The sequence below is a fragment of the Corvus cornix genome, chromosome Z, assembly GCF_000738735.6.
Source record: "Corvus cornix cornix isolate S_Up_H32 chromosome Z, ASM73873v5, whole genome shotgun sequence".
Lineage (NCBI taxonomy): Eukaryota > Metazoa > Chordata > Aves > Passeriformes > Corvidae > Corvus > Corvus cornix.
Window position 1 is genome coordinate 22,796,422 of NC_046357.1, and position 27,271 is coordinate 22,823,692.

At 40.5% G+C, this 27,271-nt stretch overlaps 2 protein-coding genes across 5 annotated transcripts in view; both read right to left on the reverse strand.

The window, feature by feature from the left end:
- CMYA5 (cardiomyopathy associated 5) overlaps positions 1–22,302 on the reverse strand; it is a 47,573-nt gene extending 25,271 nt beyond the window's left edge. For both annotated transcript variants that reach the window (XR_002047736.3, XM_019291997.3), the window contains exons 1-3: positions 21,100–22,302; positions 2,903–13,394; positions 12–107 (exon numbers count right to left, since the gene is read on the reverse strand). Coding sequence is in view for 1 of the 2 variants with exons in the window: in XM_019291997.3 (XP_019147542.3) it covers positions 12–107; positions 2,903–13,394; positions 21,100–21,272 (10,761 nt within the window). In the remaining variant the exon portion in view is untranslated. The remainder of the gene's footprint in view (positions 1–11; positions 108–2,902; positions 13,395–21,099) is intronic.
- A 2,637-nt stretch (positions 22,303–24,939) lies between these two features.
- TENT2 (terminal nucleotidyltransferase 2) overlaps positions 24,940–27,271 on the reverse strand; it is a 40,987-nt gene continuing 38,655 nt past the window's right edge. For all 3 annotated transcript variants that reach the window (XM_010409627.3, XM_010409626.3, XM_019291998.2), the window contains one exon: positions 24,940–26,083. In XM_010409627.3, the coding sequence (XP_010407929.1) occupies positions 26,009–26,083 (75 nt within the window). In that variant the 3' untranslated portion in view covers positions 24,940–26,008. The remainder of the gene's footprint in view (positions 26,084–27,271) is intronic.

Sequence of the window (27,271 nt, forward strand, 5' to 3'; positions counted from 1 at the left end):
ACAGGACTTACCTCAACTGAGTTAAATCGCAATTCAATATCACTCACAAACTCTTCAATCTTCATTGACTTTTCTTCCAGTGCTGTTAGCAATTTGCTTAACTGATCCTGAAATTTAAAATGTTTCAGTAACTTAGGCAGGTTGTTTTATAAACTTTTTACACAGAATTTATTTTAGGTGAATATTTTCCTTTTGCCATGAGCCACCATTGGAACAATTGCTAAGTAAGTTCAAGTATCACCCTGGCTACAAAAACAAGCACAGAAATAGCAACTGGAACAGTCACAGAACTCTTTCCAAACCAGAAAAGTGAGCTCAGTTTGATAAGGTGCTGTGTCCATACAAGCTGTTGAACGGTATGAATTCCCATGCAGCTTTGCCAGAAAGTGAAGGTACTCAGAGCCTCATGAGTGTCCTTGAGAGATCACAGGAACAAGCCCATAAAAAGGAAGATAACAAAGGTAGTTGTGAGGGTTATAGATTGTACAGTGTCATGGCTTTTTAAATTACAATTTTAAAGATAGATATCTGTCTCTATATAGATCGATATATAGATAAATAGATATCCCTTTATGTATGTATATGTAGATAGATATCCCTGTATGTGTGTGTGTGTATATATATATATATATATATATATAAAATTCCTATAAGCAAGAAATCATCAAAATCACTGATGGAGTTATGTGGAAACAAAGGCAGCCCAAGGCACAACAGGCATCCGAGACAACTCAGAACATTTTCTTAGTCCTTCTTGACCTTTTATGAAAACAAGTTGTTCAACTGCTCTGGAGCAACTCTTAATTTATAAAAATGCTTAGTTTTAATTTGATGGCATAAATCTAAAAGGAAGGTGTCTTCCTTTGTAACAGCTTCTTATTATGGCAGAATTTTACAGCTAGATCTGTAGGAAAAAAGCACATGACTTTACATTAATTACAAATGTCACATTGGACAATACCATTGAAAGCTCACTTTAAAAATACTTAGGGCAAATCATCAAGACTTGGAAACAAATTTCTGTTTGCCAAGATGATCTCTAAAACCTGACAGATGCCATCCATAGCTCATTTAATTTACTGTGAAGCTATGTTCTTACATTTTTCAAGCAACAATAATAAAAAATAATTAAAATAATTTTTTAAATCATGCAATAAGCATTTTGCTATCTTAATGTTTTCTCAGTAATTATACAGAAGTAACATGAGACATACAAATGCAGTCTCAAAGTAACCTGAGCCCTGAGTGTTAGAAATCATGTGAAGCCAGGCCTGTGTTGTAGCCAAATTTAATATTCGCTTCATGTCCATGCTCCACAGCCAGAGAATGATATCATGGGATGTTTATTTGCAGCTTAACTTGACTCGCTGTAATGCAGGTACATTTGAGGGGTGGCTGGGGTCTGTGACTTTGCTACTAACTTACTTGTGGCTTGTTATCACTGCTAAGTCAAGCATGAATGGCCATATATAAAAAGCAGCTCTACATCTGCACACCATGGAGATATTTTGCAAGTACTGATATTTGAAACTCTCACATTGACTCCTCCCACTTTTGATTTCTCTCTTCTGCATATGAGGTAACATAAAGATTACATAAATACTACCAATACAAGCTCTTCTGGAATTTCAGTGAAATGACATAAAATCTGTATTTCTTTCAAATGAAAATGTGCCAAGAAAGAGACCTCACCTTTCATTTGTCGCCAAGACTGTCACCTTTCACCTCACATTTACTGCGGTGAGAGTAAATAGCTGGTAACCAAGAAAGGAACACCTGTATGATATGTTCACTTGTACAGGAACAGATCTGATATGGGAGAAGTGAGCTGTCACACTCATGTTGTTTTCACAAGTAGAACTTCACTTTAATGAAAATAGCTTCCATAGAAAAAGCATTTTCACTAGTATTGGTAGCAATGGACTAGCCTACCGAAATGGAGGGCATTTTATCTGTCTTTTAAGAGGGAGCAGCTTAGAGATAGTGGCAAGAAGTAGGACTTCATAAACTCCTACCTGTGCTGACACTACAAAGCTATTAGCACAGATCACAATGATTTGGGTTGGAAGGAGCCTTAAAGACCATGTAGTTCCAATTTCCTTGCCATGGGCAGGGACACATTCCATTAGACCAGGTTGCTCAGAGCCCCATCCAGCCTGGCCTTGAACACTTCCAGTGGTGGGGCATCCACAACTTCTCTGGACAACCTGTTCCACTGTCGCACCACCCTCACAGTGAAGAATTTTTTTCCTTATGTCTAACAAAAACCTGCCCCCTTTCAATTTAAAGACATTCCCCCTTGTCCTGTCAGTACATGCTCTTGTTAAACATCCCTCTCCTGTTTAAGGCCGACTTGCAGATGAAAATGAATGGAACAGAAAACAGGTTGGCACTTACACAAAATTGTGCAGTGTAATTTGTCTAACACCTCCCAGCAACCAACGCATGTAGGTGAGACAGGGAACTCTTTATGGTGATACTGGTCTCCACATATGGAGGCTTCTATACCTTGTCAAGTGAAGTGAGCTGCTGTTACTCAAGTTTTATTTTCATAGAAACAACGTTCTTCCCATTTCTCCCCCTACATATCAAAACCAGAACAAACTTACACAGATAAGAGGACTGAAAGATGAAAAGTCTGGTAACAACTACGTATAAACAAGGCCATTCAAGCTTCTGAATAAATTAAAACACCAGCTTGGCAAGCCTGGGACTCCAGAGAATACGTTAGTAAGATAGTCTCCCTTCAAGATCTCTAACAGGTGTTTAGGAATAGTTTGTATTTTATAGATACTGCAACTTGGCGTCTGGACTGCTTTTTGAAGCCTCTGCCCTTGACAATGCAAGAGGACTGAAAAAATTAGCCTTAGTAGCTCCTTTTCTTACCCGGATTAATTCTTACCTTCATATTGGTTGCAGCATCATCTAGTGTTGTGACTTCATGGTCTTTATGCTCTCCAAAAAGCTTGTCAATAGCAGATATTGGGCATTTGCAGTGGTAACAGTAAGTGTCTGCTTGTGCTTTCTTCAGTTCTCTTTGTGGGCTTTCAACTTGAGGAATGTTCATTGCTGATTTTTCAGGATACATCACCACAAAGCCTGAATCTTCAAGCTCAACAGGTATTCTTTGTTCTGGCTCATTAACAAATTCATAACTATCAGCAGCATGATCAAAGGAGTCCCTGTCTTCAAATAATAGCTCCTCGTGTGTAAATTGAGACGATATTTCATCTTGCAAAAGCTCTTCTTGTGTAATCACATCATAGTCCATTGACTCAGCAAGATCTTCATAAACATCAGGGTGCTGCTCCTCTATTTGCAAGTCTGGATTCTCTGTTTGCTGAATGGTAGGGACACAGGACAGATGTTCCTGAGTATACTGATCATCTGCACTGTCTTCAGTGGGAGCCCTGACATACGGAACGTACTTTTCCATTTGCGGAACTGCTGTTATATCTTGCCGTTCTTCCTGCTTAGTGCCAGCTTCTTGATACATGGCTCCCTGATAATCCACTCGTTGAGTGTATGCTTGTTGACTTGACTGCTCTGGAAACTCTTCAGTTGTTTCTACTGATACATTTTCTTCTTCTCTTTGTTCAGTGGTATCAGTTCTTACACCTGAAAGAACTGTTTTGCTTCCAAAAGGAATGGCATGCATTGGCTTGCAAACTGTTGCTTGAATGTTGCTGTCAACCTGAATTTTGTCTCTCTCCATAACACCTCTTTCTGACAGAACCTCAGGAAAATCACCAAATCCCTGCTCCTGCTTGTTCTCTGAACTCCAAACCAAAATTCCTCCACTAAAGGATTCATCTTCTGGTATCTGATCTTTTTGAGGCCCTATGGCCTTACTTGGAATTTCATCTTTAAGAATGTATTTTTCAAAATACATTCCAGTTCCATCATCTGTGTCTGAATTTCTACTAGGGAAAGACGCATTAGAATTACCACTTTCTTCATCAGAGGGAGTCTCATCCTTTGTCTTTTCTCCTACTGCTTCCGCATAGAGGTCCTTGTATAAAAATGACAGAGCAGGTGGCTCCTCTAAAAGCTCTGGGTTAACTGCAGCAACAGTGGTAGGGAACAAGAGAGATCGTTCTAGCACTCCTCCTTCTGAATCAAAGAGTGGGGTCCCTGGTGACTTCTGTTCTTCTTCTACATTTGTAAAGCTTTTACTGCTAGAATCAATTGATTTCTGCAGTGGTAAAGGTCTTGAAGCCTCTGCATAGAACTGTGTTTTGCTTTCTCCTTTTATGGTACCATAAAAGACTTCATCCAGGTCCTCAAGCAAGGAAAACTCTTCCGAAGTATCTACCTCAGTACTTTCTTTAAAAGATTTGGCTTCTTCCATTGATTCATTAGGATCTTCTGTCACAGGAGACAATGAAATTTGTCTTTCAAATTGTGGCTGAATTGGGGATTTATCATCAATCAATGTGTATTTTTCAAAATAATCCATATCAGCAGTACCATTATTAGGATCCAGCATTGCATAATTATTGTTTTCTGGCAACAGGAGGTTTTCTTGTTGAGTTTCTCCAGTTTCCTCAACATCATCCTTTTTGACTGATTCTATTAGTTCATAGGTTTCAGTCTTTCCCAATACTGAGCTTTCTGAAATTTCTGTGGTTCTTCCAGAACTTAGGGCTGTCTGGCCATCATCACCTAATTTTCTTCTAAATGAAGTATTTGTTTCCAAGTATTCTAATTTATCAGGCATGTGTTTACTTTCTTCTTGATCAACAGAAGAAATATGTGTAGGTGCGTGAATATTGAGTATTTCATAACCTTCTGAAATGATATTAAATAGGTCTTTTTGTTCAGTAGTCTCTGGAGTATGCTGACTGTCTTCTACAGCACTTGCATGTTGCATTTTTTCCTCTTCTCTCAGGTAATGTTCAGGCACTTCAGACATTTTTCCTACCTCCAGGTGTTGCATTGCTTCAATTTTTGTCGGGATTGAAGTACTAGTTTCATGGTCCAGAAGTTTATCTGGACCTTGATTATCCCCTACCAGAGATGGTAAATCATACCTTTGCGTTTTGGGACTAGTGTCTGAGGACTTCCTGGGAGGAAATTTATTTGACGCTGATTCAGAAACTCTAAATCTATGTCTCTTAGTCTCTGTAGTCCCATGAACTGTAAGTTCTGTATCACTTCCAGCTGGGAATTGTTTTGATCCAAAATCAGAAGCTTCATTTGGAGAAAGCTGAATTCCTTGTGAGTCTGTATCCACAGCCCCTATTGGACTAGCTGAGCGAGCTTTCACCTCTTCTACCAGCCAGCTAGCCAGCCCAAAAGATGGAGTATCTGGTTTCTGCTTTTCTTCAGAACTGGAGCTAAGGGACTTAATCTCTGCTGAAGAAGGGCTGCCCCATTCACCAGAATAATGCTGAGTTTTGTGTGTCACAGTTTCATGAACAAGGTCTGATGAAACTGCTCCCAGATGCTCCAAGGTTATATGCTTTTGGTCTTCAAAACATTGCATTTCACATCTATGCCCTCCTTCAGTATAAAGGCCTGAAGCTTTGCTAGATTGCTTTCCAAGCATGTCTGCTACATCAGATAAAGATGGTGGGGTATTTTGTTTCTCTTCATCATCAGTGAAAGCCACTGATACTGACTTTTCAAGTTCTGACTTTCCTGGAAATTTATGAAAAGATTGAGATGACTCTGATGACACTGCTTGCTGGTCTGCTACACTGGTCACCTTTGACTCTGTGCTCACTGACCTTGGCACTGTCTGTACATCGGGTTGCATTTCTTGTTCATATTGCTCAGTAGTGAATTTGGGGGAACTTCTTAGTTGGTCTGGAGACAAATATATGGTGTCCAACAAACGAGATTCTAGCTGGTCTTGGTCTTGCACTCGAGACATACTCTCCAAGTGCACTGTCATCAAGCTTGCTGTTTCAGGTGAACTGAGCTGAATTTTTTGCAGTTGTTTTTCATTGTGTGGTGGAATTACATCTTCACACTCTGATTGTATGGGCTGGGTAATAAGTGGCTGCATATTTTGCTTTTCTTGTTCAGCAAGGGACCGTGTGGGAACCAAGTATTCAGAGACTGGTTTTGAATAAGGTGGAACTTCTTGCTGACATGTTTCGTCAGCTGAATAAAATGGAACTGAAGGTTTAGACTGCAGTTTTGAAGGTACAGTCAAGTAATCTTGACTTTCTAGAGTGTCTGTCTTATCTGTAGAATATGATAAATTTAGTTGTTCAGATTCCAATTGTATAGCTGTGTGAAAGTAATGTGGAGTCTGTTCTCTCTCAGCTTCAGCCAAAATTTCACATTCAACCTCAGACTCTGCAGCTACAGGCAAACATAGAAGACTTTCTGTATTCTCTGCTTTTCTTGCAAAAAAGGATCCTGGCTCAGGCTGGGCAGTTTCTGAGTGCTCTGTTTTACAGCGGGAGTAAGATGGTTCTAAATGTTTGGGGGATGAGCCTCCGGTTAGAGGTGAAGATTTTGGACTTCCTTCAGGGCTTATTTCAGAAACAGTGTGTGAAGCACCCAAAGGTACAGACACTGTTTGTTCAGTAAGAGATGAATATGGTTGAATTTTGTGGCTGTCTGCTTCCTCAGTGGAAAATGATAAATTTTGTTGTTCACTTTCCAGCTGAGCACTTAAAGATGAAGGAACACCAGTGTCTCGCTTCTGTGAATGTCCTGCTCTCAGTGGGGGCATTTCATGCTTTTCTGCTTTGTCAATAGGACTTAATAAATCTGATTGTTTGAAGGCTGGTTGTGCAGTTCCCTGCTCCTCGGTCCTGACAAAGGTATGTGATACAGAAGGTGTTTCTGGCTGCTCTGTTTCAACCTCAGAGGGCTGCAGACTAACACATGGCTGTTCAGGTTGGACCCCATCCCTCCACTTTGTTTCACCAGTGAAATATGGTATCTCTGGATGCTCCAGCTGGGCAGTCTGTGGTTGCTCTGCCTTGCCATAGGAGTATGATAAATCTAGTGGCTTTATTCCATGAGTCTCTGCTTTGCCAAGAGAGTATGACAAATCTGGATGTTTTGAATTCAGCTGTTCTGGTTGCAACTGCTCTGATTTTCCTGTGGAATACAAAAAATCAGAAGGCGTGAACTCTGCTTGTGCAGTGTCCTGTTTTTGTGTTTTGCCAGAGGAATAGAAGAAGTTTGGGAATTCCCCTTCCACTGGGATTGTATTTCGTTGCTGTTCCATGCCACGAGGACTTGAAAACACTGGTTGTTTCAATTTTAGTTGTACTATTTCCTCTGGCTGTAATGTATAGGTTCCCCTCTCCTGTTTGACCTCCAGCTGTGCACTTTGTTTTTCTTCACTAACAGAAGAGGACAAATCCATGTGCAGTACTTTGCCCGTGGCCTCCATGACATTTGAATGTTCAGACTCTGGTAGGGCAGCCCATGATGGCTTTGTTTTGACAAATGAATGCAACAAACTCTGTTCTTTCAACTCTGGCTGTGTTGTTTTATGAGGTTCTGCTGTGCCAACAGAGAAGGACAAATCTGCATATTGTGATTTTGCTTGGGATTTTTGCAGTCCTTCTGTTTCCTCCATAGAGCACTGCAGCTCAGGGTGTTCTGCCTGCATTTGTGCATCTTTCCATTGTTCTGCTTTACTGAGAGAGGATGAAAACTCATTTGTCTGTTCTTTCTCTGGTTGAATCTTTTCTTGCTGCACTGTGCCAGTGGAATGAAATAAATCCAGGCACTCCAAATCCTCATCAGCAATTTGAGTTTGCTGTGTTTCACCAATTGAACATGATAAATCCATTATTTCTGCCTCTGGCTGTATGATTTCGTGGTGTTCTAGTCTGCCAGCAGATAAATCCGAATGGTGTGATTTTGCATTTAAAGTTTCTTGTTCTGCCTCACTAAGAGAATGACATAATTCTGAATGTCCCAATTCTGTCCGTGCTTTCTCGCCTTGTGCAGCTTTTTTGAAAGAATGCAAGAAGGCTGCCTTCTCCTCTTCAGCAGTTTGTCCTTTCTCTGTTATGCCAGGCCAAGATGACAGATCTGATTTTTCTAACACTGGTTGTGCAGTTCCTTGTGGCTTTTCTTTGTCAATGGAATGCAATGAATCAGGATGCTTTGCCTCTGCTTTTAGCATTTCTCTTTGCTCCATTTCTCCACTCTGGGATGGTGTATCCGGAGCTCTTTGTTTCTCCTTTGCAGCTTGTGGATGCTCTGCTCTGCAGACAGACAGTTCCTTTTTAGAGCATTCCACAGTTGTGTGCTCTCTCCCTTGTTTCCCCACTTCCGTGGCCAGGGGTGCCCAGCTTGCATAGCCTGGCTCCAGCTGTGCAGGTGGGAGTTGCTCCATTTTGTCATGACTATACAATGCACCTGGCTCTTCCAATCCCAGCTGGATTGTTTCCTGCACCTTGCTGAGGGAACGTGCTAGACCAGGGTGTTCAGATTTCAGCTGTGATGTTTGTAGCCCTTCAACTTTGAAAACAGAGTAAGGCAGATCAGGATGTCCCTGCCCCGGTTCTGCCATTTCTATTTCCTCTGCTGTACCCACAGAAGGTGACAAATGTGAAAATTCCTCTTCTGGCTGAACTGTTACCTCTTCCATTTGTCCAAAGGGATAAGTTTGCTCTGTTTCCTGATGTACTCTTCGTTGTACTTCTGTGTTGTCCAGAGGAGATACCACACCAGTGTGCTCTGCCTCTGGTGGTGTAATTTCATCATCTGGGCTATCAATGGAAAATGATAAATCTGGTTGTTCCAAGCCCTCCTGGGTACGTTCTGAAGTTCTATGTTCTATGTTATCAGGAGGATGTGGTAACTTTTCTTGCTCTAACTGCTGCTTTGTGGCTTTCTGCTGTTTTTCTCTGCCAAAAGAAAGTTTTCTGTGTTTTTGATCCAATGGTGCTACTTCTTCCTGGCTTGTCTCACCAGTGGAATGTGACAAATCAGGATGCTTCATTTCCCATGGTGCAATTTCTGGATGTTTTGACTCTATTTGTGCAGTTGCTGGAGAAGCTCTTTTTCTAGCTACTTTAGGCAATTCTTGATGTTTAGACTCAAACTTTGGAGTTGATTGTTCTTTGCCTTCACCAAAGGAAAATGATAAATCTGAATATTTTGAATCCATTTGTGGAGTTTCTTGCAGGTTTCCTTGGACATCAGAACATGACAGATTTGGGTATTGAGATTCTACTTCCATACTTTTATCTTGTGCTGCTTCACTCAGGCTTCCTTGTGAATCCAAATGTTCTGATTTTTGCTGAGTTTCTCCCATGGAGTATGAGAGCTCTGGATGTCCTGACTCCTGTTCTACAATGTCACCTTGTTTTGATTCACCACTGTCACATGAAAAAGCTGGATGTTCCATCATTACTTGTTCAGTGGTTCGTTGCTTCAAATGGAGTGGTAAGGTTGGGGTTTCCAACATTTTTTCTTGATTATGAGAGGAACATGTCAAATCTGAATATTCTGAAGTTATTTCCATTTCCAGTGGAGCTTCTTTTTCACTGGAAGAAGGCAAAAATGTTTGCTCTAGCTCTGGATGTACTGTTTCTTGTTGCTGTGATTTGTATTGTATGATTTCCTTCTCTGTTTCTGAACTTACATAAAATGTTTTTTCTGGATGTGCTGTCTCTGTTTGCATTTCTTCTTCCATTTGCTTACTGAAGGAATATGGCAAAGATGGATGCACTAACCCTGGTCGAGCTATTTGTGCCAAATTAATTTGGTCTATAACCTGTGACTCCTCTTTACCCAGGCTTTCTGAAATATCTGAATACTCTCTTTCCATTTGCACAGCTTCTTGTCGATCTGTTTCCTGCTGTTTCACCTCTCTTTGTACTGTATCTTGTTCCATTCTGCCAAAGGACCATGAAACATCTGGCTGGGGCACGGTCAGTGGTGGTGTTTCCTGTTGCTGAGTACCAGCAGCGGAACAGGAAGGAAAAGACTGCTCCTGCTCCATTTGTGGCATTTCCCAGGGCTTTGCTCTGTCAATCAGTTGTGACCCCAAAGTTTCTGACTCCACTCCTTTTTGCATGACTTCTCCAGTGATAAATGATAAATCCTTCTTTTCTGAAACTACTTGTACATTTTCATGTTGCTCTGCTTCACTAGTGAAACATGATGGCTCTGGACCTTCTACGTTTCTTTGTACAGCTTCTTGTACCGTTTCTCCGTGGGAATACAGTGAATCAGTTTGTTCCAGCTTTGGTTGCAATTTTTGATGTTCTGTTTTGCCAGTGGAAGATGTTGTCTCTGGCTGTTCCACCTTCAGTTGTGAAGTTTTACGTTCCTGTTCTTTTCTGGTAGAATGTGGCCAAACTGGATGCTCTGACTGCAGCCGAGTAGTTTCTCCTTGCATTGCCATGGCAGAGGAATCCAGCTTACCTCCAGACTGTGAATCCTGCTGTGGCTGTTCTCTTTTGTCACTTTGTGACAGTTCTTGCTCCTTTGTTTTATTCATGGAATATGGTAAATCTGAAAATGCTGTTTCCAGATACCCTGTTTGTTGTGTCTCAGCCCTTCCGGTGGAATCAAATATATCTGAATGTGCCAACTGGATTTCTGTACTGTTTTCTTTCTCTGCTTCCTCCATCAAAGATGATAAATCTGAATGTACCACTGCAAGCTCTTCTTTTTCTTCTTGTTTATCTTCTTCAGACTGTTCCAGTTCAAAAGAACTGAATGCTTGGTTTTCTGTTTCTTCCATGGAAAGCAAAACACGATCCATTTCCAGCTGTGCACTTTGCATTTCCTTGACTACTTCCTTGGTTAAAGAAGATTCTGGATGACCCATCTCCAGCTGTGCACTCTCTGATTCCACCATTTCTTCTCTGGAATATGATAGATCTGAGTGCTCTGTCTCCAGCTGTGCACTTTGCAATTCCTCTACTTCTTCCCTAGAAAAACAAGAGTCTGGATGACCCATCTCCAGCTGTGCACTCTCTGATTCCACCATTTCTTCTCTGGAATATGATAGATCTGAGTGCTCTGTCTCCAGCTGTGCACTTTGCAGTTCTTCCACTTCTTCCCTAGAAAAACAAGAGTCTGGATGACCCATCTCCAGCTGTGCACTCTTTGATTCCAACGTTTCTTCTCTAGAATATGATAGATCTGAATGCTCTGTCTCCAGCTGTACACTATCTGATTCTTCCATTTCTTCCCTGGAAAAAGAAAAGTCTGGATGCTCCATCTCCAGCTGTGCATGCTCTCGTTCTTTTGTTTCTTCCTTGGAAGAAAATTCTGGATGTTCTGTCTCCAGTTGTGATGTCCCTAATTTCTCAGTTTCTTTTGTGGAAAAAAGCAATTCTGGATAGTCTGTATCCAGTATTGCACTCTCTGATCCCTCTGTTTCTTCCTTGGAATATGAGAAATCTGGAAGTTCTGTCTCTAGCTGTGCACTTCCTGGTTCCTCTATTTCTTCCCTGGAAAAGGAGAAGTCTGGATGCTCCATCTCCATCTGTTCACCCTTCAATTCCTCTGTTTCTTCATTGGGAGAAGAGAATTCCAGATGCTCTGTCTCCATCTGTGTTGTCTCTGATTCTCCAGTTTCTTCGTTGGAATATGAGAGGTCTGGATGTTCCATCTTCATTTGCCCACCTTCTGCTTGTTTGTTTTCTTCAATGGAAAAATCAGAGTGATCGAAATCTACTGCTTTATTTATAGCTGAAGTTTTCTGTGTTTCTTCTGTTTCTGTATGAGTAGGATATGAAATGCTGAAATATTTGGAATCTATATTCTCAGGAATTGGTGGTTTAAATTTAATTCCTTGCTTATCTGTTTCCTGAAGGGAAAAGTCTTGTTCAGACTTTGTTTGCTTCTCCAAATGAACACTTTGAGTTTCTGAGGGTGGGATCTTTTGACCCTCTTCTCTTTCAGCTGAATACATTGGACCTGAACTCTCTGACTCTGGCAGTGCAGTTGTTGATGATGGACACTTGGTTTCTTGCTTCTCTGTTTCATTTCCAGAATATCTTAAAAGCTCATGTTCAGACTCAGATTGTGGAGTTTCTGATGACTGAGGAATAATATCTTCCTGTCTTATTTCAGTTAGAGTGGAATATTTGGATTTAGCTGATGGATCATCAGGTAAGTAAGGCTTCTCTGTTTCCCTCTCAGGATGTTCTGATGTGGATTCTGTAGGTAAAATATGCTGGGAGCGTGGTCTATCTAGTTCATTAACAAAATCTGCTGAAACAGACTGTGATGCAGAAATGGGCTGAACTTCCTGCTTCTTCACTTCATCCAGATGATCTGATGCTGTCAGCAGAGGTTGGTCTGGCTTCTTGTTTGCGTTTTCAGCTGAGGGAAGCAGCACTTGTTTCTCATCAGACTTGAGTGACGTGGAGGTTGTTGACTCTGTTATTGATGTTTTGGCCACAGGTGAATGACTTTGCTGCTTCCTGGCTTCTTCTTCATTCTTCAGCAAGTGTCCTGAAACCTGATTTGGAGTCTCCAAAAGAGGTTGTCTGTCTTTTCTTTCTTCATGTTGAAGAGTTGATTCTTTAATTTTATAAGATTCAGTATTTTCAGATGAAATGTAATTTTTCTTAGTAAGCTGTTTTTCAAGAGGTGAAGTTGGTGAAGAAAAGCTTTGATTTGCTTCTTCTGTGAGTTGTTGTCTTTGTTTCCTTCTTCTCTCAGAAGGTGTTTCAAGAATTTTACTTCTTGCTCCCTGAAAATGTTTTGGATGTGTTGCTTCTGAGAGTGAACCGAACTTCTGCAGCCTTTCTTTTACTGATGTTTCAAGGAACTTTTCAGAATCTCCTGAAGCTGAGCTACTTCTCCGGCTTCTGTTTTTCTCCAGTGTTTCAGGGGCTGGCCCAGTCCCTCCAAAAATTGAGTTGAACAGCTGGATTCTAGCTTGTACTGGTCCTCCAAGAATTGGACCAACTTTCCTCAGTCTGCTCTCCCTAAATATTGATCTTATTGGAGCACGTTTTACGGGCTCTTCTGCGATATTCTCTAGATCTTCTTTGTTGTCCAACATTTCCTCATCTGTGTCTTGTGCTTCCACCTGCTCTACATTCAACATGGAGGCCTGCACATCTCCTAGAACAGTTCTTGGTTCTTGCCTCTGCATTCCAGAAGAGTCACGTTTTTTATTGCTCTGGCCTCCCTTCTGTTTTGTAGCCATCGGCACCCTGTTTGAAGATTTGCGTGTCCTTTTCCGAACAATCTTGCCTTCATCCATTATAAAGATAACTTTTCCTGGAGGAGAACCTACTGGTGAACTTTCCATACTGTAAAGATCAGAAGCTGTACTAGTTTCTGAGGTCCAGGGAGTAGAACATCTGCTCGAGTTGGTTTCCCAGGTTATTCCACTGTCTTCACTTTGGCATGTTACCATAGAAAAGGAAGGGTTAGTCATGATGTACTGCAGCTTGGGTTTCACATCTTCACTTTGGATAAGGTCTTTTAAACTACAAACAAAAGAAGAAATAACAAAAAAAGCTGTAAAAACACACAACAAATTAAATTATTGCAGGAAAATGTCGAACTTTTTCATTAAAGCAAAAATAGTTTTCAAAGTTGTAAAAATACTGCATAAGCATAAATTTTGAAGTACAAGCACAAGAAAAGTCATATTTCATCTCACAACTATATTTTAGATGTATTTGTGTAAAACTGCATGTTGCAAGGTTAGTTCAATGAAGGCGAGGTGTTTAAATGATCTTGACAATGCAGGAAGAACAGTCTTTCATCTGACCTTGTTTTGCCTGTGTGAGATTGAGCTGATTCTGGGGCTATTCTCCAGGGTGTGTTTATCTCACAGTATAAATTAAACCTTTCATTAAACACTTCAAAGATACTGTCAGTGTTTTAATAGCACCCACACTTGCTTTGCGCAAGTGTGAATGATTATACAATGCTCAAAGCAGCAGTGTCTATCCACTGGTTTGTTACTGTCTTCTCATATGTTTCATCCTCTAAGCACTCTAGATATTTAACAAAGTAATTTAGAATACATTCAACACTAAAATATACTGACATCTCCCCAAATGAAGCTGCAATGTTTCATAAAGCTAGTTTTAAACCTTATGATGTGTAATCAATACACTATCATATGCTGCAACCAAATTTCTCAGCTAAAAAAGTAAAAATGCTAGATAAAAGCTTTTCTGAGAAGTTTTAGAAAACTTCAAATTCTTCAAAGTCTTCAAATTAAGAGTGTAAAGATTAGCGAAAGCAATTAAAAGAAAATGTGTAGAGCATTTAGTATTTTTAGGGTTGCAATATTTATCAAAAAAAAACACAGAAAAGGTGATCAAAACTCAACCCCAATATTTCCTGAGTAGACAGTAGTTCATTTATGGAAATTTGTAGCTGATGGAAAGAAAGGCAGAGTATCTATTGGACAAGCCATAGCCTTCAGTAGAGCAGAATCAGTGAAGTCTCTGTCACGCCCATGGAAGAACACACATCTATGGATATACAACATCCTGCTTCCACTGAACAGAGGGAAGGGTCACTTTCCCCTTGATTAGCATAAAGCATTTCAGCTAAAGTGAAGAAATCTAGCTACTGACCAGGGACCAGAGAAGCAGAACCCATCTGACCAACTGCCAGAGGCTGTGGCCCAGCACCACCCAGGTGCCGGAGATAACTGCAGGCTGCAGAGGCACAGGGACACCCCTGAGGAGCAGGTGGCATGGCGCCAGAGGGTGCCACGCATCAGTCAGAAGGCAGAGGTCTTTGAAGGAGGAGAAGAAATCCTGTGGAAAGTCATAACCACTTCATCAAGCAAACTCTCTGGACTGTAAGTTTTTTGTAAAGGACACTTGGTGAAACTGCTCAGTACCTAACAGAAACAGAAACATAATCCTGCTACTGGCAGTGTTGCCCTTACCTTTCCATGAATTTGCTTCCCAGAGCCCAGAAAAAGAAGGGCTGTGCTGGGCTGGTCCATGCTCAGGTATGTGCAGACTGAGGCACAGATTATCTCTGATGTCCTCGGTGCTAACTGAAGACTGAAGTCACCCTGTGGGACAATAGCCTGACCAGGCCGTGGTGGGACAACACAGTATCAAACTCCAGTGATGGGGCTTAAACCCAGTTGTGGTGATGGGCCTGGCCTGGAGTTGGTGACTAGCAGGACAGCTTGAAGGCCTACAATCCAAAGCATGTCTGACAGTGCAGTACTAAATAATTGCATGTTAGCCAATCCCCTCCTGTCCCTGTTAAACCCAGCCCTCAAACAGATACAAGCCCCAGGATGTACAGCTGATTATCTGCCTTGGTGTAGTACTCTCTAGCTCCATAGGTGAAAACTTACAGGTTGGAGAAAGAGGTACAGCAAAACACATCTATACCAATTTTTCTCTTACTTTTCCTTTGCCAGTTGGCATTAAGTTTACTTGGACATGGCAAAATAAAATTAAATTAAAAAAAAAAAGAAAAATCAATAACAATAGTACTAAGGAAGATTTCAGTTATTTAAGGCCACAATAACAGATGACTAATTTATTTTTTTTTTACATTTTTCAACTTCTAAATAACTCTCATATATTTAAACCTATTTTTTCTGCACTACTTGGTGCTATTAAATAAATCTTCATGCGGAACGAGTGGCACTCCCACTTGAGCTGATATTAATGAATACGAACAGGTTGCCCTAGCCCTGCCTATGCAAAAAGCTTGAATTATTTGCATCATTATCTCATTTTCATGGTCACAAACTTGTCACAGTTCATATTCCTCTACAGTGTGATGAGACAGTGCTTTTATACTTTTAAGACCGGAATGAGAGGCATGGAACTCAAACATTTATTTCCGACACACTTCCAAATGCTGCCCTTTTGTGAACTGTTTACAAACTGCACAGTAGTAGCTGAAAGACCCCTCTCTTGTCAGAGGAAGTGTCTCCTATTGCAGAAAGATGTTTGCAGTCTTTCAGATAGTAAATGTAGATATGAAGCCACTGACATCCAGGGCAAAAGCCAGTGCTGTCTTTTTTCCATGTAGACATTTGCCACCCATTCCTGTTGGCATGTATATTGTCAGCTTGTTATTTCACTTCTAGGACATTGACTTAAACCTTTTATTATTCTTGGAGACACTGCCAACCAGTTTTATGCCTCCTGCCATAATAGCTCAAACCCAGATTTTTCTTACTGCCTCCTCCTGCTTGTCACAGCCCTGTGACTTCTGTGCTGTGTCCACTGGGATTTCAGGTTTCTAGTCCAGCCTGGCAGGCTGGACAGATGTTTCTTTTTTGTATCATATGAGGGAAGAGTTTTCACCTCCCCAGCTGCTGGAGCGGTTGTGTTCACACAGTGAGTGGGGTCTATCCACCTGTCCACTACTATGACAAATAGAGGTAGCCAGCCTATCAGTTTTCTAAAATTCTCCCCAGCCTCTCCTTATCCTCTTCGTATCATACCTTGCCACTGCTGGTATCATAAAAATATGTAGCTGTTTGCTGCATAATTCCTCACAAGCTGAAATGACCAAGATGTCAACCTACATCCGTAGTCTGCACTGACAAGATATCATTTTCTGAAAGCTCCTACTTCCGTCACAGTAAAGGAGTGGTGGAAATTGGTATTGGCCAGCTTGTCTTCCCAACTGAAGGAAACAGTTTTCTGTGCTTGTGTTTTTATTCTGTACGTATCTGTAGTTTCAGCCTTTACCATGGTGCCCCTTTTCCCCTACAGCAATCAGGATGCTCAGCAAGGTCTCTGCCTGTTGTCCTGCATTTCCCAGGGCTATAGCTCATCAGGCTAAGAGAATGGGGAGCTACAGAAAGACACTATTTCAAACCCAGCCTTCCACTTGATAAGCTACTATTAACTTCTTTCAGTGTTAATGGTTCCTCTTGTGGCAACAGAGTGGCTCATGCATCTGTCCAAATTCAAAGGAACTATTATCTAAATGCATAAGACAGCTCTTGTCCATCTACAAAGCTGGTTTTTACGATGAGTAACTGGGAGCCAGGACCTGGGCCAGTCTCACACGATTTGTTCCATCTCATACGAAGGGACACAACCTGCTGCAGTGCTAGTCTGTTTTCCAGACACCAGGTCATGGTATGTCCTAGTGGCATTGCCATTTGCAGGATCAGATGCTGCTTGAGAAACCACAGCACTTCCATGCCCCAGAGGTCTGCCATGCTCCTGCATTCTGGATTCTCCACTATGTTGTAGAGGGAGCACAGGTAGCAAACACTTCAGTCTGGATGGAACACTTCCTTTACAGAGTTATTTAATCACTGGTGAGACCCAATAGGGAACTTCTTGACATCTGAGTGTTATTTTAGAGCTCTACTGCAATATAGGTCTTTATTAAGGACTCAGTTGGTTTTATCCAAAAGGGTTAAGAGAAACACAACATGGAGTGCCCAACTGCAGGAGCAAGTGGGGGCCGGCTGCACCCCTCCTCTCTGCAATGCCCCCACCTCAGCATTCTGCCCCATTCACCTGCTCTCAGCTACCTTTCGCTCAAGCCTCTGCCCTGACATGCTTGAAATGGCCTGCACAGCCCCACTTCCACCTCTCTCGCCTTCCCTGCTCATGCTCCTGCTCTAGGTGGCAGAAAACAGCCCTGCCAGCCCCTTCCACCCTGGCCCAAGTCAGGCACTGCCTCGTCTAGAGGTATCTAAAATAACACACCATTTCCCCATGTCTTTCTCTGCTTTGGGTAGGGTATGGTAACTTTTTTTGGATGAGAAATCCCCAGTACTCCCCACCCCTTTCTTCTCACCATCCCTTTGCTATCATTCCAGTCTTTTGCTCTCCTAGATGCTGCACCATCCCCCATATAGCAGGAAGATGCCTTCTCCACTGTGCTTCCCTTTACACCCATTTTCATCAATCATTCTAAAGTAGACTTGTCTCTAAAGCTTACATACCTCTGATCTTGTGGAATGACTGCTTCATTAAAGAAAAAACTCAAGGACTCAAGGACTTTCTCCCCATTTTTCTCCCCACCTACTGGTTATAGGTAACCACTAAATGAGCAGATAAAATGAACCCTTACCTATTCCAGGCAAACAAGCTGTCTGGAAACACTTAAATTAGCTGCAGAGCCTTTTTTATGTAAAACCTGCACAAAGACACATCTAGAGACCTTGCCACTGTAGAAGGAAATCAGCTGAGAATGGTCTGAAAGACAGAACTGTGTCAGAACAGCTCACCCATCATACATTTGTTAGAGATACAGATACTCCAGTGGGTATGTAAACCAGTTAAATGGTAAACAATTTTACTATTGTTAGACTTAATTTTCACCATTACCAACACAAAAATTAGAACTGTTAACTTCATACTCATGTTTGCTTTAAAGAACACAGTACGCACTTTAAAAATATTTTCCCTTTTTAGGTGATTAATTGGATACATGGAGCTAGGAACAGAAGTCATCTGCCACGATCATCTATCCCAGATAGTAAAATGCCCAAAGGCAAGAAAATATTGTATGGGTCCTATACAGATCAGTGGGGGTTTTATGCTGACAAGGATACGAAGCCCTTATCCCACCTTTTTAATAGGTTCTGATGCTGCATGTTAGTTTCATTATTTATACAAAAAACAATTATAGGAAACCAAATTATTTAAACATTGCATTAATAAGGGTAATAAAGACATTAAACCCAAACTCTTCTGCCTTTTACATGCATGCCTTGTAATTTTGGGACAAGTTGTAACATAAGTTCAGCTGCAGTTTTTGGGATTTTATTTGTTGCAGCTGCTGCGCAGTGTGGAAGCAGAGAGGTTTGGTCAGAGCTCAGGGGCCAGTGTCTCAGAGAAACACCAGGGCTCTTCTTGTTTCACAGAGGTGCTTCCTGACCTTGGGGCAGTCATCTTGCTGCATGACTCTCATATAAAATAGGTATGAGGCTATTTAATGTGCTTGAAAGGTGGAAATAGGAGCCAGTGGGGACTTTCCCACTGATTTGCACAACCAGGTGCTGCTCAGCTGCATCCAAAGGAGAAAAGCAGAAGCAACAGAGAACTTGGGGTTGTTAAAAATAAGTTGATGACAGCAGGGTCCAGGACAAGCTGCCTTCAGTTTGCATATTAGTTACACTTCCTCTAAGATACGTTTTCAAAGCCCATGCACTCAAAAAAATCTGTTCTGCAATGGGGCTTGAAAACCTGTTTGTCAACAAATAATTAGCTCACAGCTTGGTAGGTATGTCCCAGGGGCTCAACCTGCCTGTTCTTGCCAGGAGCTCTGCCCAGGCATTCACCACAGGAGGAGGCCTGAAGCTCAACAACCCTGCTGGTATTTGTGACAACATCTAAGCAATTAAAGAGTCAGTTTTATTTAACTTTTCTAAGCTGTTGCTGAGTGCTTGGTGCAGTCACCACATTTGTGCCAAACCTGAAATTTTACATCTCCTTTAACCTAATTAAACGAATCAGCTTAAATATGCTCAGTTACCACTTAGCATAGCAGTTAAAAACCTGTCTGGTAGACTCTGACCTGTTTATTAGTAAGACAGTTAAGGATAAGCTCTGCTGTGTTAATATAATTGGGAGGTAAAGGGAATGTTTGCTGTGATTTAAGTAAGTGCTGAGATGCAGTGCTCAAGTTTGCATTGTGGAGGCTGCCAGCCAGAAGCAAGATCCACCCAGCTGTGAGGAGCTGCTAACAGGCACCCATGGAGAAGTCATCCTCTCAGCACAAGTAGTAAATAACTGTGAGGCTACATAGATTTCCCTCCATTTTTAGCAATTCCTACTTGTGTTTTGCAATTTGAGTTTTATTATTAGCCATTTAATTGCAGATTCCATTAAAAATTATCTAGTCAATTGTGTTTTAGCTGTCTGCAGTGAGCAGCTCCACTCCACAGACTTCAGCTGGTTTTCTTGCAGGGTTACAGCAATGTGCAAGCAGTGTTTATTGGCATGCAATCCCTCTCTGCCAGCACAGGACTGAAAAGCCAAACATCCCTTGGGAATAAAGCAGCATTACACACCAGGCTGTGCCCCCATTGTGGAAAACTAGCTCTCTACTTCCCTTGCGGGAAGGTTTTCCTGCAGTCATAGGATGCATTTACCCATTTGGCTTCTGGTCTTGAAGCACTTTGGGTGGGTTAGACTGCACAGAGCCCCCCACCCCGCTTCTGTCATCTTTTTTCTCCAGTGACCATCAGCAATGTCAGAAAGCACTTTGAACTGTGATACACACAGAGTGAGGGTAAACGTGGATGGCTTCACAGCACTGAGGTATTAAGAACTGTGTGACGCACTTCTTAAAAAATGGGTTTCTGGAAAAACCTTAAGCTAACAACATTAACATCTTAGGTTCTTCCTGCAATATCCACTTAAAACTGATGGGGTCTACTCAAGACAAGGAAGAAATCTTGAGACTTGGTATGTGCCAGGGGATTCTCAGGCCTCGTGGTTTCTTTATGAAACCAACGGCGCTGGCACAGCCAGAGTCTGTCTGCATGGATCAGGTTGCAGACGCCTCCACATCCTGCGCAGGACCACTGGGCAGGGCACTGGGCCACAGCCTTGCTTGTTATATTCCTAATGGTAGGAGAGCAATAGTAGGACAGTAAACTGTTTCTGTGGAAGTTATTAAGAAAACAAAAATACTAAAAAATAAGAAAAAAAAGATCAGAGGGATAGAATATTTCCCATTCCACCACAAAAATCGGCCATACAAACCATGATCAGCAATAGCAGGCACGTACAAGTTTTTCCTTTTTTAGGAAAGAAAAAAACTGAAGAGGGAGGGACAAGTGGGAAGGAATAAAGGGCCGTAAAAAGGAACAAATTTTAATGCACCATTATAATCTTTGAGCATTTTCTCCCTGACAAGCAAATCTGCAGAGCATTTAAGATCCATATGTGACAAAGAGTCAGCCAGAGAGGGAGGAGTGGAAGGAGATGCCACTTGAGCTGGCACATCAGAGGATCTTTAAATAGAAAAGCTTTCAGGGAACTCAGGGTAGGCGCTTACCACACAAAACTTAATTACAGCCATACTCATATGAAAAAAATATTACAGCCCTCTAACACCCCCATTTTTTTATCTGCAGCAGTTGGGTAAGGGAAGGGGGAAAAGCCACTAAACCAGCATGGGACTCCAATCCTGGCACCTCCTGGGGGATGATGCTTTGGGGTGGAGCTGCCAGCTCCCACTGTGGAGCTCTGAGTCCCTGGGGACACATACCTATTAGTCAGCTCCTCTGCTTCCTCTGGGTCCACAGCCTCCTCCTCCTCCTCCTCTTCTTCCTCCTCCTCCTCTTCTTCCTCCTCCTCCTCTTCTTCCTCTTCTTCTTCATCTCCTATGAAGGATGAGGTCTCAGATGCCCTGTCGCACCCAGTGCTGTGGGACCCCTCCATTCCCTTCCCTGCTCAGGCCGTCGCCGGTGATGTTTACCCCCAACCCTGTCTTCCCCAGGGCTGCCTGAAGCAACTGTCATCCCCAGTAACACTCACTTCTCCTGACTCAGGACAGTCTTTAAATAGAAGGCAGCAAAGTTACAGCGTAGAGTCGCTGCTCTTCCTACCCTGGCTCCCAGCACCAACCCGGTGCCAGGACACGTGGCCCCATGGCCATCTCTCCAGCTGCTCGCCCCCTTCGCCTGCTGCCACTGCCAGAGCTGCTTGTACAGGCGACAGGACAGGCAGCAGCAGGGAGGAAGGGGGCCAAGCAGACCTTCCCCCAGTCACCTCTAGCAAATTTGGGGTGGATGGTATGGATGAAGCAGAAGGAGAGTTTTCCTGTGGCCCCAAGAGAAGGTGCATTTCACAAGTTCTGCACACCCAGAGTGCCTCAAGCTCAAGCTGGAAAGGTCAAATACAATAACTAGTGGATGAGCCTCCAACAAACACATTGAATTATTAATATTGTTCTGTAAGATGTATCAGATGCACTGTGGTATTTAACCATGCACAAGGAATGTATTTAAACCCTCAATCTGTCAATGTGTTAAATCACAGGACATTTTAAACTTCCTATTTGAGCGGACTTGAACCAATTATAGTTTAAAGGAAAGACAAACTATACTACCATGAAGAGTTTAGATTAAGCCACATTTACCCTTTATTATTCTGCATTTTACACAAAATGCAGTGCTTTTCCCAGACAAAACAGAAATATTTCCAATCTGTAGTAGTCAAGTTAAAGACTTTACTTAAAAAAAAAAATATTTCTAGAAGAGGAGGAGAAGCACTAAACCCCTGATTCTCAATAAAGAACTTTGAAGATATCTCAAGTATAAATGACTGTATACACAGTATAACTCTAATGCCCCTAGGTTTTTTTGTCATTCTTCAAATAAATAAACAAATCAGCAAACTCTTCCTTGTGCTGTAAGTATAGAAACACCCAGCCACATACTTCTGACTACAAACTGCTTCTGCATGCTAAATTAAAATTCTCCTGACATTTCAAAACAGCATGTACAGGTAAAACCTTTCTGCTCTCTTGACCGACGCAGTGTCATACACAATTTACAAGGTGACAATGTAATTTTTTTTGAAAAGTGTATTTCCCATCATGAGCATAGACAGTGTACACAGCAAAATGTAAAGAATATGAAGTACTCTTCCTTACATTTCATGTGGAAGGCAAGAGCATTACAAGTCTTCTAGAAATGCTTATATATGAAACATACATTGCACAAGTTTTGATTCAGTCTTCAGCACAGCAAGAGAAAGGCAACCATCTGTACTTCTCACAAGTTAATTTGACCTGTAAATGGACCAAAATCACATATTCTTTCATGCTCTTCCTACAAGAATCATACTCAGTAAAATCCAGGGAAATATTTTTATCTGAACGCGCAAGGATTACAGAGAACAAGGCAGACAAAAATAAACAACAAAATACAAGACAACCCGTAGCAAGTACAGTACAATAAATCAAGAGTGACATTCTATGATGGACTTAAATTTAACATCAAATATACTGTGAATTGAGTCCAGTAACCCAAGTTCAAGTAAAGCACTATGTTCCAAATAATGTTTGGGATTCACAAATGTAATTTATTCACAAATGCTAACTTCATGTTTTCTACAAATCATTCTACATCCTTTTATCATCGCTGCCCATTTCTCCCAATAACCATGTCACCCTGTAATGTGAGTTTTAAAATTGATTTATATTGATTTCTTTGTAAGGGATTTTTAAAAAAATAATGCCTCATACTGTCAACATACCTAAGGTACAGAAAGTTCACTTACACATTCACATTTCAGGACAAGTGAGAGCAAGAGCTAGAAGAGAAACTTTAAGTTTCACAGTGTATAGCCTATGCCAGTTCTGCATTACTGTCACCAAATGTGAAGCTCTTGCCAACGTTTGGTCCTACTGTGCACCTCTGAGCCTGTTAATTAAAAGCACTCCTGAAGGACTAAAGAGAGTTCTTAAAATCCTAGAGAAGACACTAGTGGTTTCTGACACATGAGGTGAGAAAAGACAAGCAAACCCAACGCCAAAGAGTAGTCAAGAATAATAATTTAAAAATAAATAAATAAAAGAGCTGAACTAAAGCAGTTTTATTTCAAGGCAGTAACAAATCCCAGAGAAGAGAGCATCTTGTACACACACTGAAACCTTGGTCAGTTGTGAAAAACCTTCTACCAAAGAGCTCTCAGAAAAAACTATTCCTGCTAGGGTGTATGCCAAGTAGGTAAAAGTTTTTATTTTGAAGCTGAGGAAAGGTGGTAACTTCACCCTAACAGTAAAATTTATGATAGCCATTAGTGAATTTTTCCCTCTGGATACTTGCCCAGAGTAGATGAAAACCCAGGTCATTAAACCTCTAACAACTTCAGACTACGCAGAACTGAATCCAAAGTTAAGGTCCAGCTCCTACCCACTCTCCCCAAGCCACTTATTTTGTGGTATTATAGCTGAAGTTTTCTGACCAAAGTTGCAGCCAGCTATTTAACAAATACACCATAAACAGGCTTGTTCCAAAAAAATTGGGGAAAACGACCATCTAGAATTTCTGATTATAGACATGGCTTATCAGAGGGACATAAACTTGAGGAAAAAAACTACAGAAGGATCCTTTTGAAAGAGACTGTTGTGGTTACAGACCTTAACTTGTATTAAAAATAGCACTGAATTGGTAGGGCAATTTTTACAGAGTAGCTCAGAGATACCATTATTTTTCAAACTAACTTTTTAAAATCAGTTAGGAAGAAACGGTTTCAAACATGAAGTATTAATTTAAGGTGTAAGAAATGTTAACACATTAGGTGATACAATGCAAACTCTTAAGAAAGTTTTATGCCTTTTATTAAGTTTTGTTCCTCACATTCAGCTCACTTAAAAAATATTTTTACCAGCTTTAAACATTTATGTCCCTTCTTACTTATCCTAGGTCAGGAAAGTTTTAAATTTTCTAGACACAGACATAACCAATACATTTTTAAAGAAGATATAGCCAACAACCCCTCTCCCCCAAATCTACGTAGAGCTTGTAGAGCATCTCTGAATCCAGAGACCATTCTGTCCTAAAATCTTGTGGTTCAGTTTTACATAAAGTGAATCAAAGTGGATGTTTCACTGACACCAAGAATACCATCCTACAGAGGAAGGGCAGTGAAGGTGAACATATGCATGGAGGAAGAACATTTCAGTGGACTGCTAGAGTCATACTAAAACTGAAAGACTGTTTAAATTGCAGAAGAGTCAATTGCAGAAACAAATCAAAATTCTACATAGACTAGATCATGATGAAGTGTGTAGGAAGTAATCTCACATCAGGCATATAGTTTACAGTACCTAGAATTTCTAAATAAATTAGATCTTGAAAGTTTGCATAAGAAGTAACAATGCTTGTTATTTTACAGTTGCAAGGGTTTTCACAATCTTGTTAAAGAATGTAATAAATTAAACTTTTGCCTATTCACAGATGTACTGCAGAATAGCCATGATAGATCTTGGTGAATTGCAACATGGGTCTTCCCTTTTGGGGCATTTCCTATTCTACTTAATTATAGGAAATATTTTAAATACGCAGTACAAAATAACAAAAATTGGAAAAATAACCCGTATCTTCCATATATAAACTTTATTTCACTGGACACCATATAAAATATTAAACTTAATAAAATGGAAGTATGAATTCGACATCAGTGGTAAATACAGTCTTAAAAATTGATTGGTCTTCAATAACAAATACATGAGAGACACAAATTGTGCTATCAGAGGTCTAAGAGAAGGTTTGCAATTTTTTTGGAAGAGCTATCATTTTCAATATTACTTATTTAGATTCAATTTACAGTGGCTGACCAATTTACAAATATTTACACAAAATCAAATGAGAAACCCACCTTATTTTAGCACTGATGTGAGGTGTTTTGATTTTGATTTGGTCTTTTTCTCCAAAACAGACATTACTACTACTTCAGATATGTAAAAGGAAGCACTAAAAATTTTCCTGCCTACTCTGTGTGCATGTGAAGCATTTATGTGCATTGAATCGAGTTTCTTTATTTCAACTTCTTCCTAGTACAACTGTTGCTTGAAAATTCCAGTTTAGATTATAGTTCTTGACATTCAGAATACTACCAACCATAATCTATCTTGATTTTCATAAACAGTTGCTTGTTATTCCAAGTAAAAGTGAAATAAAACTGGAAAGTGCTAACTTGAACAGAAGTGCTTACTGCAATTAAGCAGATGTAAAGCACAGGCTCCCTGTTCATCAAGAAGTTGGTAGTGCACAGTGTCTTAAGGATGTAGTCAGATTTGCACATGGTTTAACTTTGAATGTCTGTTTCATGGTTAAATCTGACTAAATTAATGGTTACACAGATCACGCAAGAAGCAAGTCCATATATCCCCATACTTTCCTTAAAATAGATGTATTCTTGTTGTTTGCTCTGAGTTTCTTCTAGAAGTCAACAATGCAAACATTTTCAGAAAACGTATCTTTGAATGAACAGCTGTATTAACAAATACTGATAATAAAATATGCCCCATCCTTATAAACATTTCCTTAACAAAAGTTTACAGAGAAAAACAGGTTGTAAAAACCGTGGGGTAAGTGCCTCCTGATTTTGACACTGTTCTTTACTTCAGCAGGATCCAAAAAAAAAGGGAAAACGAAAGAAGCTGGTTATCTTTTCTGTTTGGCTGCTTTTAAAGGTAATATACAGTTCAGGTCTTTCTTGTCTCGTAATAACCGCCAAGCCTGAGGAAAAAAACCACAAGGTTCTTAAAAAGCAGCTATATAATGTTTGCCATTAAAACTTAAATACTCTTGTAAGCAATAAGCATCACAGCTCCACAAAATTAAGGTTGATATTTTTCCCCTTCTTGAAAAGAAAGTTTGTGGGTGAAGATTTTTTTTTTGGTTCATTTGTTTTTGGGATTTTTTAAGGGAAGTAAAATCCAAAATGTACCCAAAATGCAAGATACTAAAAAGTACTTGCACTTTTAGAGCAACTGTCATTCTTACAGTACCTGGTAGAAAGGACATTTTTTCAGGACTCTATCACTCTCATATATTGTTTCCAGACAGCTAGGATCAAACATGTGCTTTTGCATTTTTAAGAAAAGCACAGAGATTTGAAACAAATTTTGTTAACTGAAGACTCTGAAAAGAGAAGTTCACTCTGATTTCACAGTACAGTGAGAGCCTAAACCACTTTGTAAACGTGACTTTAGCAGATTCACAAAATCAACTATTTTATGTGAAAGTATGTGAAACATTCAGTATTTTGTATGCTAACATGGTTAAAAAAAAGAATAACAAACATTTCTGAGCAGAATTACAAAGAAAATGTTATCCTTTTTTGACTAAAGTATCTCTTACAGCATTTGCTCTATTACAAGTATCTGGCATTGAATTACTTTTTGCTGGAGAAGCCTTCAAGATACCTGAAGACTTGAGTAACTGGAGTAAACGTGAACTTTCAGGGACAGCTTAATAGGGGAGTCTTAACCGGTTAAAGCTGGAAGCCAGTTCTATGTACTAATCCCTAGTCATAACTACATAACAAATAGTCAGAGATCTCAGAAAACAAGAATTTGAGTTGCAATTCCAGTGCAATGCCTATGATAGGAGACAAGCATAAAAGAGAGTTGGTAGCAAATATTTTCAGAAAAAGGATGTTTAACTAAGGTCTAAATTTTTCCTTGTTTCAAAGTGTCTTTTCCTCCTCTGACTTGAACAGTGGAAGTTCCTGTTTGATCTACTCATATTCTAAAATTATGAATGTGGTCTCCCTGAAGAAAAGTACCTATTTAAATAAGTTATCAAAAATCAGAAAACCCCCATTATTTTGGTGGTGATATTTATTAAAAAAAGGGATAGTAAGAAGTATAAAACATTATCTATTACCAGTCAAATTCATGTAGGAATAAACAATGAATGAAG